The 22018-nt window shown below is 36.4% G+C and overlaps 1 protein-coding gene across 2 annotated transcripts; it reads left to right on the plus strand.

The window, feature by feature from the left end:
• Positions 1-1278: 1278 nt before the first annotated feature.
• Positions 1279-21801, plus strand: LOC123678090. 2 transcript variants are annotated; one of them, XM_045614890.1, is made up of 5 exons: positions 1279-1520; positions 12095-12244; positions 16204-16592; positions 18467-18771; positions 18829-21801. In XM_045614890.1, exons 1-5 carry the CDS (start codon positions 1402-1404, stop codon positions 21700-21702), a joined length of 3837 nt encoding a protein of 1278 aa, XP_045470846.1. In that variant the 5' UTR covers positions 1279-1401; the 3' UTR covers positions 21703-21801. The 2 variants fall into 2 exon arrangements, with proteins under 2 accessions (XP_045470846.1, XP_045470847.1); XM_045614891.1 differs by lacking the exon at positions 12095-12244 and having other exon boundaries at positions 1280-1520.
• The last annotated feature ends 217 nt before the right edge of the window (positions 21802-22018 follow it).

Raw genomic sequence — 22018 nt, forward strand, 5'->3', positions numbered from 1 at the left:
TGCGTCAAAAGGAGATTGAAAAAATTTCAAAAAAATAAGGACCTTGAATACCAGATAAAGCGCCAGTGGGAAATTATACCAACGAGAACTATTCCAATTATCATCTCAACAACTGGAATAGTACCCAAAAATCTCAAGAGAAATATCACGCAACTAGTACTTAGTGAGTATATTTGTAATATAATGCAAAAAGCTGTTCCTTTAGGTACTTCAAGGACGGTGAGAAAATTCCTAGGAGGTGACAGACAGGTCCAAGTATCGCGTGGAAGAGGACCAGAGATTCGGTGAGAACCAGGGGAACCACAAGGACCGGACACGACCAGGCTCTATTTTTATGATATTTCAAATATCTGGCATTTCATGAACAAGATATGGTGCTGCAACCGTAGCCGTGGCAGCCATTTGGCTATAATATCGTTTTCCATCTTTAATATACCTTCCTCTTCACAATAAAATAAACATCCATTTATTTTCCTCAAAATATATTCTTTTTTAATATCAAAATGAAACTTCTTATTTGAAAACCCTTCAAAAAAATCCATTTACAGGCAAAGTAATCTCCATACATCGGTGAAGAAGCTAGAGTAAAGAAGAAGAAACTATTCACTAACGCGAAATTCTTCAATGTTATAATTATTCAGGAAAATTAGAAATTTTCATTAGAGTATTCTATTTATAATCGAATATTCAATATGAATCGCAGAATGAAAAATATTTATCTAAAAAGTTGACTGAAAACTTAACCAACTGAATTTCTTCATATTTTATCAAGCATAATGAATGAAAGAACAAGAAAAAGTCAAGCACCTGAATCGTTGATTTGAACTGAAAAGCTTAAACATCTGCCCTTTGAATCTATAAATATCTAGTCTCTGAATTATTCCTTAGAAGAGCTGTTATGCTTAAGATATTGGATGTCGCTCCCTAGGTACTGGAGAATTTGACAAAATTTATCCATCCAATTGTGACTATAAAAAGTTGCCTCCAGTCAATAAATTCTAAGAAAAATGAAATTCCGCAATTCTAGAAAAACATTCTTCGGAAAGTTTACATTTTCATAACAATAAAACGAGGCATTTCATTGATCAAACAGTATTGAAAGTAAAATAGAGGATTGTTATTGACAAAAAACATGAAAACTTCATTTAGTAAAAATTCTCCCCTGACATTATTATTTGAACGTGAAGAAAATGCAAACAATTCTTTGGAAGGAAGATTATTATTTATTTATTCGCCTATTTACTTTAGGAAACATTAAGCAACTACACAATAAAGCTATAAACATTCAGAGTGTCCGCTTCATTGCAACAGTGCAGAAATTTTCCGAGCAGTAGTAACTAGAATGTTGCACGGGTAGTTTCCCAAGTACGGTTTCGAGAGGAAAAGAGCTTTCCATCCAAAATGAATAAAGCAGTGACTCTATTCGTTATTCCGTTCATTCTTGTCCAAGTTCGGAGTGCCACGATTCCAGCAAATGTGGTCCAGGATGGAGGTGAAGGATTAGAGGATTTGTCACCGAGGTGAATATACCCTTTATCCCATCATTCTGAGATTTAACTGAGTTATGGGGGATACCTGCCCAGTGCCTGACGATCGGACTGAATTTATTATACAGAAGGTGGTTAATACGTGACCTCTCACATATTCGGACTTTTTGCCTCTGTTCTTGTCGAAATTGTGAAAACGGGAAATAAATAGGTTAGGTTAGGTAGAAATAAATAGGTTATTCAAACAATTTATATTTATGAGAAACACTTCTTCATATTGGAAGAAATGAAAAGGAAATTGCAAAATCAATACTTTTATCTACGACTGCTTCATTTTGAAGGTATTAAACCACTGAATTTGCTGCTTTTGGGTTACGTAATGAAACTCATTACACAACTCAAATTTCATTACGTAAAATATTTTTTCGGAGAAGAATTCAGATAATAAATGAATTTGTCCGTAAAGTATGGAACAAATTCTTTTTTAGCTAAACAGACCATTTCAAGAAATAATCCTGAAACACGTCGATTTTTTATTCTAATTTACCGTATTTTAAAATAATAATCTTACATACACGGTGAATTACTTTCGAGTAATGACGTCACCGTCATTTTTTTTTTAAATTGAACACCCCCATTTTGTCTCAATTTTCCGATTACTCTAGCTGACCTGATTCCAAAAATGCATCACATGTTGATTCCAATTGGTACACAGGGTGGACAAAAATACAATAGTTTTGTGTGTGCTCATAAAGTACCGCCTAACATTTTTTATTACTTGAATTAACAATATTATCAAAAAGACTTATTGTCTAGCGGCAATTGGCTTGAATGTAACACCCTGTAGTTTGTTACATTTTTAGATTAATAAAAATGAGCTGTTTCCAAACATGTTTGGTACTTGGGGTCTAGCAGACAGAATATGAAAGAAATTATTTCTTATCAATTTGAAAAAAACTTAGTCGTCTAGTTTTTTGTGAAATGTCATTATTTGTTAATTGCTGCTAGACAATAAGTATTTTTGATAATATTGTTAATTTAACTAATAAAGAATGTTACGCGTTACTTTATGGGCACACACAAAACTATTGTATTTTTGTCCACCCTGTACCGAAAGTAATTCACCCTGTATATTAGATTATTATTTTAAAATACGGTAAATTAAAATCAAACATCGACGTGTTTCAGGATTAATTCGTAAAATGGTCTGTTTAGCTAAAAATGAATTGGTTCCATACTTTACGGACACAGTGTAGGTATAGGATGGAAGTCTTTCTGAATCACTGATTTCGACCAAACACATGTATTTCGTTCGATGATCTCAAGACAATTGATATCAGGGATGATATTTTCAGTTTAGTTTCACAAAGGTTAATTACAACTTTGGGTTCATTATAGGCAGTCCTAAATAAAACGTTGTACTATACCTGTGTGATAATGCATCATTACTATATTCGTGTGCTTACATAACTCATGCTACGCAACCGTTTGCAACTTACACAGTCTTTGAAGAAAACTTCAAAATGAATGAATTTATTTGAATGAGAATACTAGAAGAAGGAAAGTAAATTAAATACTGACTCTTCGATAATCTTTGGAACTCTACTTGGTGTTCAAAATGAAACGATTCATTGATGACGTATTCAATTATTGATATCGGTCTTTTTTCCAAATGGCACACCCTATATTTCATTTTTTTTTTCAATAAAATTTGCGACCTAATAAAAAAATACAGTCTATGTCAATCTCTCATTTATTAGAGAATTTTTCGTAGATAATAAAATGCCACTTGGAATTAGCCCGTTAACGTTTGAAAGAGTCATTAATGAATTGTCTCATTTTGAACACTCAGTAGACATATCGATGATTATTATCAAAAATCAGAAATAACCTCCATTCTTCTAGTATTCAATTTCAAAATCTCATTCAAATAAATTCATTCATTTTTCAATGTTTGTTCAAAGACCCTTTAAGTTGAAAAATCGGAATATCTCAAAAATTGTAAGTTTTAAGCATATCAAACTTCGAACAAACTTGAGTTCATTTATTCCAAATTATGGAATCTGAAAATTCAATAAAAAACAGGGTGTTTCATAAGAAAAAAATATATTTATTTATTTCCACTTTTTTGGTTTACCCTGTGTATTTCCAAACAATTCAACTAGATATTCAATCACAGATTGAATATTTATACATAAAATAACCAGCTTCGTAAATTTGATAAAAATTATGGAAATGTTGGTCTCAAGTGAAAAAGTTACGTGAATTGGATTATGGTCTAAATTTTCGAAGCTGGTTATTTTATATATAAAAGTACATTTCAGGGAGATTAAGTCACAAAAAAATTTTCACTGAAAAGTCTTGTACTTTTTTTATATCTTTTTTAAGATGGTCAAGTCAAAAATTCTCAAAGTTCATATAAAATTAATAACTCGAAAACCGTGAAAAATCGCATAACATACATGGGGGTCATTCGAATAGCCCATGACACGAGGGACTATTTTTTCTTTTTGACGTCAATCTCTTGGCCACCCTGTATGTACAGATTGACAGAATTTAGTTTGACCACCTTATCGTTTGATAATAATAATCTAATCTTTGAGATCTAAATTCGAATATTTTGAGCGCCCGCAAGCATTATAGGTATTCGAATTTTGAAGTTTCATTTAAAGCCGTTATTTGTGGAACATTTCCGGATCCCACGTATGGATACCCAAGCATGTTTCATATTGAAGGTCTCCAGACTGTAGAAACCAGGGATCAGTTGGTGAATACCAGGGAAAATTTAATTCTGGAGAATTCCTGATAGGATCGACTCTGACGATTCCGGATCTAATCTAATACCTATTTTGTTCATTTTATCTCGACACCTCTTTCCGGTTCAAATCCCAGCAAATCGGATAACGTTCTGGGATTGGGTTTAAGTGGGATTATGGTACAATACTGTCTGTTCGAATTAAGTGGGCCAATTGAATGAAGAAATATATGTCCTTGCCTTACCCTTTTAGGGTTATTCAAGGTTTCGGTCCCAAATTAATTTGGACCTATGTATTTTATGTTTATGGTACATAACCAAAACTCCAGGAGAAAGTAGCTCCTTTGATAGCAAACTGAACTTATATGCGCCGTAACTTCATTGATTCAAATTATAAAGGTAAAATGAGTCTACTCGATGTAGACAATTTAATAAAAATATGAAAATCAATACAAATTGACAAAATATTAAAAACCAACCAAGAAAAAATATATTTCACAAAACTATACAAATTGAGTAAACGAATAATAAATTCAATGAATAAATCAATATAAAAGCAGACATACGTTTCGGAATGTTTGTATTATCTAATACAATTTATCCTCATTAAAGTTTTATAGTTCAAAAAACTCAATTCACAAATTCAAAACTTTATATTTATTTCATAAACTTGCATTTTGGAACTGTAGGCTCCTCTGGTACGGATTTAGAGAGATGACAATCACAACAGGTAGTCATAGATTTTCTCTATTACTCTTCTGTGAAATGGGTATACAAGTCAACATTGAACTAACAATTTTAGAGAGTTTAATTTTATCTTTTGGTTGATTTCTAGGTCGACTGTAATCAGTAAATTTTTACTTTGAATTATAAATTATAAAGATTGAATGAATTCACTTTGAGTGTAACTTTAAATCAATAAAATAACAAAATTATGACATTATATACAAATAGTGAAGGATTTAGCATAACTTTCACTATTTGATATATAATTTTGATGAAGGGTGTTGTTTTAGAGCTATAGAACTTTAAATTGCAATAAATCAACGATGGATTATTCGATTGACATGAATTTTATTTATCTGCAAGATAATCTTGTGTCATTACATTTTAATAGTTATTTATAATACAAGTGCAGAAGGCATTGATATTCTTCCACGAGTTCAAAATTCAAAAACGAGCCACGAAGTGGCGAGTTTTGGAATGAACGAGTGGTAGAACGAGCCTTCTGTACGAGTATTATACATTATTTTCTCTAATTCATTGCATTTTCATTGAAATTAATGAAATATTTCCATAAATATAATTCAGTGATTTTTGCATTGAAAAATGTTGGTTGGCAGAACTGATTTCTTTAAGGCAATTTGATGAATTGACAGATAAAGCCGTAGCGGAAAGTTCGGAGTGCCAACATAGAATAATAAAATATAACCATGAAAACTGTGCGTTTCTGATATATTCTCGCACGATTTTGTTCTACAAGACGTGGAAGAATGAACGGAATAACCACAGAATTAGAGAAATATGATTTCTGGCATATGACCGCCACGGCTGGCTCGGATGTAGTCCAATCTGGACGTCCAATTTTCGATGACTTTTTACAACATTTGTGGCCGTATATCGGCAATAACACGGCGAATGTTGTCTTCCAAATGGTCAAGGGTTTGTTGCCAAGATGACCAATGACTTTACATAGCCCCACAGAAAGTAGTCTTGGAGGCAAATTCACAGGTTCAAAACGTGAAATTAGGCGGTCACCAAACGTGTCTTTCAATAAATCGATTGTGGCACGAGCTGTGTGACATGTTGCGCCGTCTTGTTGGAACCACAGCTCCTGGACATCATGGTTGTTCAATTCAGGAATGAAAAAGTTAGTAATCATGGCTCTATACCGATCACCATTGACTGTAACTTTCTGGCCATCATCGTTTTTGAAGAAGTACGGACCAATGATTCCACCAGCCCTTAAAGCGCACCAAACAGTCAGTTTTTCTGGATGTAACGGTGTTTCGACATACACTTGAGGATTAGCTTCACTCCAAATGCGGCAGTTTTGTTTGTTGACGTAGCCATTCAACCAGAAGTGCGCTTCATCGCTAATGGACGTAGTGCGCGATACGTATTCCGCACAGAACCATTATTTTCGAAATAAAATTGCACTATTTGCAACCGTTGTTCAGGCGTGAGTCTATGCATGATGAATTGCCAAACCAAACTGAGAATAAATCACTTGAAAGCTGTTGAATCGGTCGTCATCTTGAACAGTAATGCCAACTTAAAGTTAGATAACATAAAAAACACCCTATATATATATATATATATATATATATATATATATATATATATATATATATATATATATATATATATATATATATATATATAACATAAAAAACACCCTATATATATATACCTCCTTTTTTGTTTAAAAAAACTTTTGTTTAAACAAACTAATGAACCACATTAAATTGTCATAGATATTCATGAACTCATTGATTTCCTCTTTGTTTCATTAAATAATTTTGATCAATTTGATCAACTAAACATTTTTGATTGTTGAGTTTCGATCAAATTGAAATTTCTTTGAAAAAACATCCTTTCGAAATATTCTAATATTAGAATGACACGAATCGAAAATAGATCTTTTATTACTGTATAAGTAATTGATGAAGGCATGACAGGTTCAAAAAGGAATATTTTATCTCGATTAATAAATCACACTTTGAAAAACAGAAGATTTTCAATTGAAGGCGTGCAGGCAAATTTCATTATAACACACCAACTACAACTTTCCTAAAGGTGGGAGAAGATTTGATTATTGTTCTGATTGTAAGAACCACTAGCTAAGGTGTTCTGGTCTTTTCCTATGGACAGCTTGACAATCGCAAAGCAGCTGTCGCAGTGGATTCTTGACATAAACGATATGCATTGTCTGGAACCTATCCAAATGATGATCTGTAAATAATAATTCACAAGACAAAGTGCCGTGGGTAAATCTGACAATTCCCTGAGTTTTAATCTATTGAGTAAGAGTAACTTTATAGTCCAACTCGTCGAGTAGGAGAGGAATAACTTGTCTTGCCATTTTCCACCGAACATTTGTACAAAAACTCTTTTTTTTGGTTCCTATTCCTTAATTTCCAAAGACTAGGAAGCCACAGGAAGGCTCTTGTTCAAAGAAGGCATTTTTCCTATCTTCTCGACAGCTGATCTGACATTTCATTACCGTACAGTGTATACAACATAGGTTGAGCTGATTATCTTTTTCGAATGCGTTGAGAGGCCTTTTGCATTCCCAGACTAGCTTAAAGTGGGAATTTCGAAACAATGCTATTGCACATCACTAAATAGTGAACTCTTGGATATAAATCATTGTAACTCTGGGAAAAGAGAACCAATCAAGAGAAATACCAAGGCCAGTAAAACTCACTTGGGTTTTATTTGGTAATCTTCCATACTTATTGAGAGATGAAGTTATTCCCATAGACCTAAGACGTCAGGTTTTCAATGTCTGCGTTCTTGCTATCGCAACTTACAGAATGGAAACAATTGCTTGAAATCACATTAAGAGAATGGAGATCTCCGAGAAGAACCAAAGTCAAGGATATAATGGCGAAGATAGCAGAGTTGGAGTGGCAATGAGCGGTTCCACAAGAGATGGACAAGATATGAGACCAAGGGAGACAAAGCGAAGTAGAAGCAGAACACACTATGATGAACGGACAACATCAAGAAGATGGCAGGTGAATATTGGTGTTGGAAGATGCAGGATAGAGAGTATGGGAAGGAATTGAGAAAGACCTATGTCCAGGAATGGACGAATGGGACTGAGGAAGAAGAAGGAAAAAAATTTGAGCAAATAGGTCTAAAGCAAATTTTCGGCAAATTTTCCAAGCCGCACCTGTATAAGAGTTGTATTTATTAAAATCAGCTTTTTCTTGTTAGTGAAAAGGTAATGGGTGGTGTGATTTGGATATTAAAGATTCCAGCATGTTCTCCATTTCACGAAAAAAATTTTACAACTTTGATGACTTGTTCTATTCATGTTCAAAACTAAACATCTTTGTGAAAAATTTCAACCGTATATATGAACGAATGTACCTACTGTCATTATACATCCAGCAATGAATGTAGTGCAAAAAAAATACGGAAATTCTCGAGCTCATTAGTGGGACTTCCTGTATGAACAAAAAATGCCCTCACGAGCTGAAAACTCGACAGTGTATATGAATTTGTGGCCAGCAACATGCCCCAGAGAATATTAACTTGCTCTTTTTCACCTGCTTTTAGCTCTAGGGTTTGTTGGTTGCCGGTAGTTTACACACGAAAGAAAATCTTCGTGTTTTCCACATATGAAATGAAATTAATTTCAATTAATAGTGGAGTTTTCAGGTGAATTTCCCTATCGTAGTAGGGGATATCCTGGTGATAATTATTCAGTTTGTTGAATTTAGGAATAGAACGAAACTCTAATGAAGTTAAACATCATTTTTGGGATGAAAAAAATTGATGATCTCCGATTTCAGCAAGGCATTTCATCGTGAACGACATTTGTTTAAAGTCAGTCTATGTGTTCGCACAGCCTCAACTTTTAGAATGCTCATCCGATTTTAATGAAATTTGCTTTAGGTATTTGGAACCTGTATCTGTGCGCTTTTTCATGCATGCGCCTTTGGAGACCACAGAAGTGTACGATATATTTTTTCTTATCGAACACCCTGTTTTTTATTGAATTTTCGGATTACATGGAATGAATGAATTCAAGTTCATCCAAAATTGTATATGCTAAAACTGTTCAAAATTGATGACTCATTCAAACGTTAATATCGAATTTATTTCAAATGGCATACCGTGTATTTCATTTAATTAGGTAGCATATTTTATTTTCTACAAAAAATGTTCTACAGAATGATAAACTAAAATATAGAGTGTGCCATTTGGAAAAAGCCCAATATTAACATTTGAATAAGTCGTCAATGAATAATCTCATTTTTAACACCCAGTAGAGTTCTTAATGATTATCAAAATATCTGTATTACTTATCTCCGGTTCTGTAGTTATACACAGTGGTGGATAAAAACCAACGAGGCCACCACACGCAGCGGGCTACAGAAACTGCAAAGGCTGGCGTGCATTGGTGTAACAGAAGCTATGCGCACATCTCCCACAGCTGCGCTGGAGGTCATACTTGACTTGCCTCCCTTACATCTACATGTGAGGAAATGTAGTCTGCTGGAAGCAATAAGATTTTCACCCAATGGAAAGCTCCTACCTGAAAACTGGGTTGGACATATGAGGATATTGAATCAACTAGATTCAAACATCTTGGCAAAACCATCGGATGTTATGCCAACCATCTTCGATTTTGAAACGCCCTTTGAAACGGTCATAACTGACCGTCATATTGCAATAAGTTTCGTGAATCGTTTAGACAAAAAGTCATCAATATGGATCCGAATCAGAGAGAGAGATAAGGCCCTGGGAAGTGAGCCCTCTATTTTACAGACCGAGATACTGGCTGTTTACGTATACGCTCAGGAGTGTCTTGAAATGAACCTTAAGAGGGCGCATGTCTAAATCACCACGGACAGCTAGACCACGCTGAGATCCTTGAAATCGTACTGCCAGGGGTCTCTGTTGACCTGGGAGTTCTTTAACAGCATAAGGCAACTGGCCAGAGTCAATAAAGTGACTCTACTATGAGTACCAGGGCACTGTGGTGTTGAAGGCAATGAAAAGCCGATGAACTTGCAGAAAGTGTATCAAGGTTAACACCTGCTGGACCTGAGCCTTTCTTTGGGCTAGGAAAAGACCAATATAAGGCAGCGGTCCAACAATGGGAGTTGAATAACAGGATAACCCACTGGATAAACAATCCTGGACTTACTCAGGCCAAGAAATTCATGATGATCATCTACCTGTGGCAGAAAGCTCTTGAAGCTGTCACGAGATGAGCTTCGGGTGATGGTGGGACTGCTGACAAGGCAGTCAGTGATGTTTGTACCGACAGTGCCTCGTCAGCAGTCCTACCATCACCCGAAGCTCAGCTCGAAAGTCAGCAGATGAAATTTGCAGGCACTGTGGATCAGAAGCAGAAACAGTTGAATACATGGTATCCAAGTGTCCAGAGCTGGCTGGCCTAAGAACCATTTATATGGGGAAGCCGGTCCTGTATACCCGTGAGGTAATGGCCAAGGCCCCTAAGAAGGTTGTCAGTTTTATCAACATAATTGATGCCCTCCTTGGGCATTCAAATATTCATTTCAAAGTTATTAGGTTTCTTTATAGACCCTTCAATTCATGAGAAATTCAAATTCATCTCAAAAATGGTGAGTTTTAAGCATATGGAACTCCGAACAAACTTCAGTTCATTTATTCCATGCGATCTGAAAATTTAATTAAAAAAAAAGAGGTTCCATAAGAAAAACATATGTATGGCCATTTACAGTATTTAGGTACACTCAGTGTATTACAAAACAATTTGAGAATGTGGCTGTAACGAATCCTAATGATACTGTGCCGAAAAAAAATTCGAAAATTTCAGCGCTTAACCTTAAACGAGAGTTGCGGAAATGGTGGAACACCCTGTAAATAGGCATTAAAGAATGGAATAAAGATATTCTGCATTGAAAAATGTCTATTTCGTACTAAATAATCCATAATTTTTTTAAATTTTTTGCCCTTGTCATGAAATTGTTTCCTTAAGAAAATTGCGTCCATATGGAAGATTTTCTTGCATCTTAGCACGTCATCGCCCTTCCCTACAATTTTCTAAAAAATATTGGGAATGAATAATTGGGTTCATAAAATTATTGGATCAGAAAAATTCGATTATTTCAATTTTTCAATGATAAGATACTACCCAAGATTCGTTTTTCAATATTGCAACTGATTGCAGAATTTCAGTATTATCGGAGGTTTTTTTAATTATAAAAACCATATGGGTATAATTCTGTCATCATCGACCATATTTCGCCCTTCAAAAAACTTAATCGAGATATTCGGACTCTAAACCTACCTTGAAAATTTTTAAATCCAAACAGATTTTTATTGTTTAACACTACTCTTAGCTCACAAATTGAAAATTACAGAAGAACTCTTGCTCTTGAATAAATGCTCAAAAGTTCGACCCAAATACAGGGCGGTTTACAATGATAGGAGAATCATGTAACCATGTTAAGTCTATAGGAATAGAATAAATCGATTATCTCCCTTTAAGAGCGTTCAAATCATGTATCTAAGACCAGCAAGCACAAAAAAATTTTCCCTAGAATCAAAAAAAATATATTGTCTAGTTGTTATCTTACCTTTAGGATAAATAAAAACCACTTCCTTTTCGAAAATTTGAATTTTCTGATCAATTTCTCATGTGATAAAGCACATCTGTTATCTCAGAAAAAAATTGGGGATATAAGAAATATCATACAAAAGGTTTGACTAGTGTATGACTCTCCTATCAAAAGTTATAAACCTCGCAAATACGGGCCTTCATTGTGACCGCCCTGTATATCCAAAATCAATTCCTCAATTTCTCTCTTAGAGACTATGTTCTGAAACCTGAATACCTACAAGCAAAAGCTAAAGCATTGACAAAATAGGTATTATTTTACATTCTCCAATGACAAGAACCAAATAAAACAACACTCTAAAAACAACTTCGGTCCCTCTGTAAACAAAGTCACAACACCATTGACGCTAGAGGCCATACAACTTCCTCATCTTCGTCTAATGAGATGAAATTCAACATTCCGTCACCTCATCTGCACTGTTCGTTCGATCTCTACTCAAGTAAAATTCCCCCATCATCTTAATTAAGAAAATGCTCAGAATCTGAAATAGCTGTTGTGAACAGGCCGAAAAGAATGGACGAATCGACTAGGAATTTGCTAATCGCAGGGAAGAAAATCGAAGAACTCGAAATTGGCCGGCAGCGGAGATTCCATCGACTGAACGAACAGCCAGAACCCTCCAATCCATCCAGAAAAACAAAAAGATGTCCAAGGTAAAACAAATTTTCAATTAGCGACAGCGGCGACTCGTGAACATTCATCTATCGGATCGGCAGATAATTTTTATTTAAGGTCGATTCATAATATCCGACACGTATCGTTTCAGACACCAAGCGAATCGTTTACGACAAATATCATGTGTCATTCGTCATCCGTTCTGTTCCGTTCTTCGAGAAAATATTTTGCCTGATATGGGCGGAGTTTGTATGAACGTGTCGGAACTTGTCTGAACGGATAATGTGAATTAGCAGACAGTTCTGGAACACGTAATTTTCGTTGGTAATGGATTCCGAAAAATTAATATACACTGCGCAAAAAAATTAACGCACATTCTGAAAATCTCAATTTTAATGAAAGTTAACTCTACATTGACTTTATAACTTATTTTTTATGTTCTCTCGGGAAGGTTTTGAACGAAACAAGACACATTAAATGGAAGAAGAATTCAGGATTTCACCGAATCTTATGTGAAAGAATAGAAATAAACAATTTTCAAAATACTGGAATGCTGATAAGTGATTTGATACTTGGTATTTCCACCCTTTGCGTTAATTACAGCTCGGCAACGACGGTTCATACTCAAAATGAGTGATCTTAAAATGTTCTGATCTAATCCTTCCCAGATTTCTCTGAGTTGGATTCCTAAGTCATTAATAGCTGGATGATTTTCTGAACTTCTCAGCCTTCTATTGAGGTTGTCCCAAACCTGCTCAATCAGATTGAGATCTGGACTTCTTGCTGGCCATTCCATTCGAGAGACTTCAACCTCTTCAAGGTACTCCTGAACGATACGCGCACGATGGGGTCTGGCATTATCGTCCATAAAAATGAAATTTTCACCAATGTATGGGGCAAATGGCACTACATGCTCTTCAAGAATGTCCCTTATATACCTATCAGTATTCATAGCTCCATTATCAACGACCACTAGGTCTGTGCGAGCAGTCAAAGATATTCCACCCCATACCATAATCGATCCTCCTCCGAAACCAGTAGTATTCAGGAAATTGCACTGAGCATATCTTTCATGTGGACTTCTGTATACAAGGGAACGTCGATCACAATGGTAGAGGCAGAATCTAGACTCATCTGTGAAGAGAACTCTTTCCCAATCAGCCTCTTCCCAATGGATATGCTCTCTCGCAAAATCCAAACGCGCCCTTCGATGGGATGGGGTAAGAGCTGGACCTCTTGCCGCGACAAGGGGCCTTAAATCATATTCTCTGAGGCGATTTCTTATTGTCTGAGTGCTAATTTGCACCCCATGAGTTTGCTCAAGCTGATTTTGAAGGAGGCGAGCGGTTGCAAACCGTTGCCTCAACGAAGAAACTCTCAAGTAACGTTCTTGAATGACAGTTGTTACCCGTGGTCTTCCCTGTCCTGGTCTTCGGACATTCATACCTGTCTCCCTGAATCGCTGCAACATTCTGGACACAATTGTATGGGAAACTCCAAACCTTTCTGCAATTCTTGTGTATGTCCACCCTTCTTCTCGCAAAACTACCGCTTGGGCACATTCCTCTTGGGTCAAATTGAGTGTTTCGCGATGCATCGCGATCAAGTGTAGAAAATCAAACGAAAGAAAAACTATTGATCACTAGAATTGATCGGGAACAACTGATTTCAGAATGGAGTCAATACATTAAAAATCTGATAATCTCATCTTTTTTTATTTCTGCTGGGAAAAAACATCTGTATTGAAGAAAAACGTTGAAAGTGCATAACATATGCATGCATAATTCTGATAAAAATAATTATCATTGAGAACACCTTCAGTTGTAGAATAAATTCGAGATTTCCATAATGTGCGTTGATTCTTTTGCGCAGTGTATGTACGATCTACTCTTATTATAGGGAATAAATATCACTATTCTTCACCTCTATAACCCGAATTACCATTTGGTTCACCTCTCGGTTTACCTCTATATCTTATTACCTCTGTAAGTCGAATTTAATCAAGAATGACCTGTATAACTCGAACTACGCCTATGTCGGACTATTCGTAACTCGACGGAAAATCTGTGTTTCGAGTTAACGAGAGTCCACTGTACCTACAAGATCGAAAAGAAAAAGAGAAAGCTAATGCCACTCTGATTGACCAGGAATTTTATTCCGCCGCCCCTTAACGAGCCGCCACTGATTAGTGGAAGCTGACGTTTCAACGTTTGATGAAATTTGAAGTTGGCCAGCGCTGTTTATTTTCCATTAGCCATTCTAGAAATTGAATTCGGCGAAGACAAAAAGCCCCTAATTCCGACGTCATCGGGTTGAAACTTTCATAATCTCTTACAGCTTAATTAGAATTGATTAATATTGGGGAAAAGGAAATTAATCCAAAGGCGCATTTTGTTATTGTTCTGGAAAGAATGGAAATTCCTTAGAAATTTTTCGCTTTCAGAACAAAGGAGCTGGAAGACCCTTCAAGTTTCACAAAATAGTAATTTGCTTTAATAAGTCCGGAAAATATAGATTTAGCATGCTTTTTAATAATCGCCTGAGTGGAGGTATTAGTCGCATAACCGACATAAGCTTTTCAGCTACCCGCTTAATTAAAAAAACTTTTTTCGAAAAAAATTTGTCAAGAGAGTTTTAGTTTCTTTTGTATGTCTGTATGTAACGGGTGTTTTTTTTTTCGAGGTATATAACTTTAAGTTGGCATTACTGTTCGAAATGGCGACCGATTGAACAGCTGTCAAGTGATTTATTCTCAGTTTTGTTTGGCAATTCATCATGAATAATAGACTCAGGCCTGAACAACGCTTGTAAATAGTGCAATTTTATTTCGAAAATAATGGTTCTGTGCGGAATACGTATCGCGCACTACGTCCATTTTATCGTCGAGAAAATCGTCCATCAGAGCAGTTAATTCGATTGACAATGGAACGTTTTCGCACCACGTTTACTCTTATTAATAACTCGCATCTCCAGAGACGCCGTACGGTGCGTACAGAAGAAGCTATTGCTGCTGTAGAGCATAGCATTGAGGAAGACCCGAATGAGTCTATCCGCCATCGAGCACAGGAATTGGATCTGTGTCCATCCACTTTATGGAAGATTTTGCGGAAGGATCTTGGTTTGCGTGCTTACAAAATCCAACTCGTGCAAGAATTTAAGCCAAACGATCATCAAGTAAGGCATAGATTCGGCATAGATGGGCAAAAAATGAGATTGCCGTTGTTCCCGATTTTCATAAGCGAATTTTGTTTAGCGATGAAGCGCACTTCTGGTTGAATGACTACGTCAACAAACAAAACTGCAGCATTTGGAGTGAAGCTAATCCTCAAGTGTATGTCGAAACACCGTTACATCCAGAAAAACTGACTGTTTGGTGAGCTTTATGGGCTGGTGGAATCATTGGTCCGTACTTCTTCAAAAACGATGATGGCCAGAACGTTACAGTCAATGGTGATCGGTATAGAGCCATGATTACTAACTTTTTCATTCCTGAATTGAACAACCATGATGTCCAGGAGCTGTGGTTCCAACAAGACATGTCAACATGTCACACAGCTCGAGCCACAATCGATTTAATGAAGGACACGTTTGGTGACCGCCTAATTTCACGTTTTGGACCTGTGAATTGGCCTCCAAGATCTTGTGATTTAACACCGCTAGACTACTTTCTGTGGGGCTATGTAAAGTCATTGGTCTATGCGGATAAGCCACAAACCCGTGACCATTTGGAAGATAACATTCGCCGTGTTATTGCCGATATACGGCCACAAATGTTGGAAAAAGTCATCGAAAATTGGACCTCCAGATTGGACTACATCCGAGCTAGCCGTGGCGGTCATATGCCAGAAATCATATTTAAAATGTAATGTCACAAGATTATCTTGCGGATAAATAAAATTCATGTCAATCGAATAATCCATCGTTGTTTTATTGCAATTTAAAGTTCTATAGCTCTAAAAAACACCCTTTAATAACTCAGTACTCTTATATCTTCCAGATTCTACCTCGCCGACAACCCAAACTTCCAAAACACCCTAGTAGGCGTAAGTTTGAAGAGAAACCTGGAAAAGCTGTGCGACCAGTGCAAGAAATTACCGATATGTCAGGGAAGGGACGATTGCCCACGTTGCGACAAGTATTGCCAACATTACGACAAGGAACCGAGGGAAGAAGTGGCAGGGGAGCCCGAGAATGATATTATGCGGAAGGAGGCAGAGAAAGACATGACTTTGATTTCTAGATTTTCCGACAGCAACGCAATGCCAAACGAAATGACTGCAGAAGTGAAGGGGGGAGACCGTCTGCTGATGGTTCACAACCCTATGGCTGAAGTGGGGGAGAAGAGCAATATTGTGGGCGGCAATCGCGATCCTAAGATCAGCAAAGGTAAATAGATTCGGTGGTTTTACATCCTTGAGTTAACTCAATTCTACAATTTGTTCTGGTTCTGACAGTGATTGCAATATTATAATAGAATTTATTATGTGTATCTCGTTCTTTCTTTGTTTATACATAGGCGTACAACTTTGCTTCAACCGTTTGATTCCGAAATTCAAAGCTTTATTGCAAAAACCTTTTATTAATTTATGATCCAAAGTATTGTCCATCGCTGGTCACTACTTTCTCCTATCTTTCGGACATCGTAAGAATACTGCGTTGAAAAAACTGGTCATCTTTTGAAGCGATCCACGAATCGATCCAATTTTTTACTTCTTCATAAGACCGGAAGTGCTGGTCAGCCTGGCCGTGTGCCATTGATCTGAACATGTGATAGTCTGAGGAGCAACGTCTGAAAAATACGGTTGTTGGTGTAGGTCTTCCCATTTCAGCGTTTCCAAGTATGTCTCTACCACTTTCACAACAAGCTGTAAAATCTCTTTATCATATCTCTTGTTGTATTGCAGGCGTTTGTCTTTCAATGCTCGGCTCAAACGCATTAATTGCGTTCGATAATGATCACCTACGAATGTTTCAGTCGGTTTTAACTACTCATAATACACTACGCCGAGCTGGTCCCACCAAATACTCAGCATGACCTTGGAATCGTAAATATTCGATTAGGCCGTCGACGAGGAAGCATAGCCGGGATATCTCCATGATTTTCTACGCTTGGGATTATTCAGTCACATTGCGATACAGAAATCACTTCCTCTTTGCCTTGCAAGCAGCTGTTCACAAGTAAACAAACGCTGTTCAACTTCTCTCGGCTTCAACTCGTACGGCACCCAATTTCCTTGTTTCTGAATCATTCCCATGACTTTCAGGCGTTTTGAAATGGCTTGTTGCGTCACTCCCAATGATCCTGCCAATTCTTGTTGCGTTTGACACGAATCTTAATCAAGTAATGCATGTCTTCGGCGTCGAAACCACCGTTCTTGAAGTGTTGGAACCACTCTCGGCACGTTCTTTCACTGATAGCGGCCTCCCATAGGTATTTGAGAGCATTCAATGAGCCTCAGCCGCGGATAACTCCATATTAAAGCAGAAAATTAAAATCTTCCGCAAATGATGACAGTTTGGCTCGTAAGCTGACATGTTTAATCGGGAATTACTTGGAGACACAAATCGACTAATATTTCGATGGCGTTATGTTTATAAATACCTAAGCTTGTTGTATGACATCTACGATCTATTTATTTCGACTACCACTTACCGCTAAAGCCATCTAGGTATAGCAAAACGGCGGAAGCAAAGTTGTACACCTAATGCATTAAACAAAGTGTTACTACTTCCTCTCCTATTGGCCAAAGCGGACCGCTTCTGGACGATGGCCCTCATCACTGAATATGATTTTTCAATGCAAATCCGGATCATTTTGAAGCATTACAAGGACTCAATCCGCGAGGATATGAGGTTGCTGGTGATCGACCGGCTTAAGTTCTTGTTTTAACTGAACTGTAAAAGCTTAAAGACCTAAGTCTTTATATTGAATACAGTAAAATGCCGTTTGTAAAATGCCTTATGAGAAATCGACAAACCTAGGTTTTCGTCAAAACTACGTGCTACAGATGCAATATTCTCAGTTTTTTTTTGCATACGATTTCGATTATTCATATCACTAATTTATAACAACAGCTCAAATTTTTCTACTAGGACCAGTTTCACTATTGCCGGCCAAGAAGGTGCCTCACGATGACCCATAGTTCTCTAGTTTTGCGAACTGTGACTGGAATTTTTTTATCATTTCCGTATATTATTCGTCAACAATTATTATTAGATACTTTTTGAATTTTTCAATAATTTCAATTTTCTATTCCTAGAATTCCTGCCGAACCAGAATCAGCAAGACGGTAAATACTACACTGTCGGTGTCATCAAACCAGGCCTTTTGATGAACATCATGCTAAAGCTGATCAACATTAAACAAACAAACGATATGGAAAAAGCCATAATTTTGGTGAAATCGAAAAAGGCACTTCCTCTAACTGCGGGCATAGTAGAAAAAATCGACGTAGAATTCCTGACTATGTTAGGTAGGGAGCTAGAAACCGCAGAAAAAATTCACGGAGGATCTCCACTGGACGCTAAAGATATAAACAAAATCCTGGAAACTGCTTACGAAAAGGTAAAATCTTGACATTAAATTCATTACTTATGTGACAAAATCTTATTCCTGTTTCAGGCTGAATTCAAATCTAAAAGTGAAGCTCAAATCGTGAGCGAATCAGATGATGACTCAATTCCAAATATAGCCCATGAACAAATAACACGTTTCGATGATAAAATAGTATCTTCTCCGAATAAGATGGAACCAAATCTACTCCATGATTTGGTAGAACAAAATAGTGAAGATCGTCTTTCTGATAATTCTGGTGGAATGCAAAAAAATTCAAACATGAGAATCAGCAACGATGAACAAAGCGAGAATATGGAGATGAATTCTCAAGACAAAAAAGACAACCCTCCAGTAGCAATGAGCTATGTTGGAAATGCAAGAACCGAATTATCAAAGGATAGTGACATGAAATCACAAGATGGCATGATGGAACCAGAGATGAAAGAAAATCTCGAAACTAAATTGGAAAGAAAGCCAGAAGACTCTATGGAAATGGATGCAGATAGTGACGACTCTATGGAAGAAAATGAAAAGGCAAGAACCTTCCATCTCAAGAAATATAAGCTGAAAAAGAAAAAAGGATACGTACATTCATACGGCAACTCTTATGGATATAATTACCACCACGAACCTTACGGATACATGAGATCTAATGAGCAACAACCTTCTCCTCAAATTAATCAGGAAAATGTTGATGCTTTAACTGGTTCCATACAAGAAGGTCTAAGACCACTCAATGAAGATAGAATTGGCGCTAAAGATGATTTCCAAAGACCCCAAAAAGGACTCATATACAAAGGACAAGGAGGCCAGAAAGATTTACCCAAGTCTCAAAAACTAAGAAATGATGAATCTTCGATTAGAGACAACCAAGAGAATTTGGACTCACTCGATTCAGCAAATAATAACCAAGAGATTATGATGAACTCTGATTTAAGGGCGAGAAACAAGGATGCTGCCTACCGCAGCAGTGATCAAATTGCTCAGATAAATCTTTCTGAGCAAAATAAAAAGTTGGACCCTAAGAAAGTGGCTATTGCGCAACCGAGCGCCGACTCTCATGATGGAATGCCGAATCCTTTCCATACCAGAATACACGCCCATTTCAATAAAGTACAAGACTATTTCAACAAACATCCATCTTCAGAAACATCTGAACCAACTGTAGGAATCTCAGAATCCGAAAATCAACAAGAAGAAAGTTCTCCAAATGTTCAGATCAAAACAAGAAATAACGAAGAAGCAAATTTAAAAACGGAAAGTTTGCAATTGGCTGAAAGCCGTGAAGCACAAGAAGACACGTCGAGACTGGGAATGTCTGCACTGAAAGAAGAGTCCATTGATGACATGTCAAAAGTAGGAATCAACTTCCAACCTGAAGATCTAATAAACTTACAAATGCCAAAAGGAAATGAAATGAAAGATGAGAACATGGATGATATGCCAAAAGTGGGAATGAGCATTCCAACTGGAGATTTGATAATCTTACAGAAAAAACATGAAAATCTAAATAAAGATGATATGAACTCTGAAATGTCTACTGATCTAACTAGAACCGATGGAAGCTTACCAATGGCTAAAGCGAAATCTTCAGAAAACTTTGATAGTACCTCGAACAACATTGATGTGTCTAGCGATCTCAAAGATCAACAAAATCAGCCTCAATTCATTATTGACGAGAAAGATTTACCTGGACAAACTGTTATCCAAGTAGATGACCAATTGATAGATGTGCCTAAAGAAGGAAAGTCAATTTTCCAAGTGAACAGTCAACCTGTGTCTGTCTCGACAAATGAGAATAACCAGGAGACCGAAAACTTCTTCATAAATCAACCTAGAGAAATAGGGGTTGGAGAAAATGTCGGTGCCATGAACACTTTACCCTCGGAAAATCTTAAAATAAACCCACAAATAATGACAGATGAATCTGGCCAAAACATGGGTATAGCAAACAAACAGGGAGAAGATATGGAACGTTCTTCTGCAAAAGATCAATTAACTGATGAACCATTCCCAACTCCCAAAAACAGTCCAATCAGGAAACATTCATCGGCGCCTGCTTACGGTGGTTCAAGATCTCCAAAAGTGATACAAGTTGGTTCTAAACTACCATCTTCATTGAATAAACTTGAGGAAATGACTGAAACTTCTACTCAAAATCTCAATGAGGTTGTTGGACAGAAACGTACTGAATATGAAAATGCCATTGAGGAAAAAATTGAAAAGCTAATCACTCCTAGAGAACAAGAATTCCTTCATAATTTTGGAAAGATAGTACCCTCCATTGAGAAGATGCACCTTAATTCCAAATCGGACATATACTTTATGGGAAACGGTATCAAACTGCCATTGAAGATGGTTCCAAATAAAGATGGCTCAATTTCCCTCTCAGTAGATTTGGAAAAACTTTGCAAATGTAGAAATTCCACGTGTGCTCACAAAATGGACATGATCAATAAACTAGATGGAAATTTGATGGACTTATCGAATGATCTGAATAATGCCCAGAATTCTGATACAGAAAAACATATAAATGATTTGCCCTATATGGAAAATACCACAGAGAAAAAAATTAGAAAACCAAGGAATCACGGTGATTTATCTAAATTGTACAAAAATTATAGAAAGAAATATCACAGGTTGCATAGGCGTTCCGTTCCTGATGAATATTTTAGTAGATTCAAAGAAATTGAACAAGGTTTAGAGAAGAAACTGAATGAACTCAACGAGAATGTGAAAAAGTCTAATAGAGAATATGATAATATGTTGCAAAAAGGAACCAAGGACTTATTACAAATCAAAAATGAAGATCAACTAATAAAACAACGGATAGAATTGGTAAATGATCTTATAAAATGGATGAAGGAGATGGCATCTGAAGTATCAAATGTAGGCGACAAAAAATCTAACGAAAAACATTTACATATTTTATCTTCTTAGAAGTTTGTATACTTATAATGTATTTATAATAATATTGTAGGATATAATTTTTCATATTTTGTATTTCTCTTTTTTGAACATTAAAATTCATAAAAATTATTTAGTTGTGTTCATCTTATTGGATTCAATTCAAAATAACATTTCTCTAATTCTTTGGCAAATCCGTTCTTTTTGCTATACCTTGTAGAAGATAATCGTGCGGGAATATATCCGTTTCACACATATTTCATAGTTATATTTCATTATTATATGTTGGTTTAGTTCTTCCAATCTTACTTGAACGACTCTACAAAAACGCTTGTTCGATTTTCATTTG

Source organism: Harmonia axyridis, chromosome 4 (genome assembly GCF_914767665.1).
Source record: "Harmonia axyridis chromosome 4, icHarAxyr1.1, whole genome shotgun sequence".
NCBI lineage: Eukaryota > Metazoa > Arthropoda > Insecta > Coleoptera > Coccinellidae > Harmonia > Harmonia axyridis.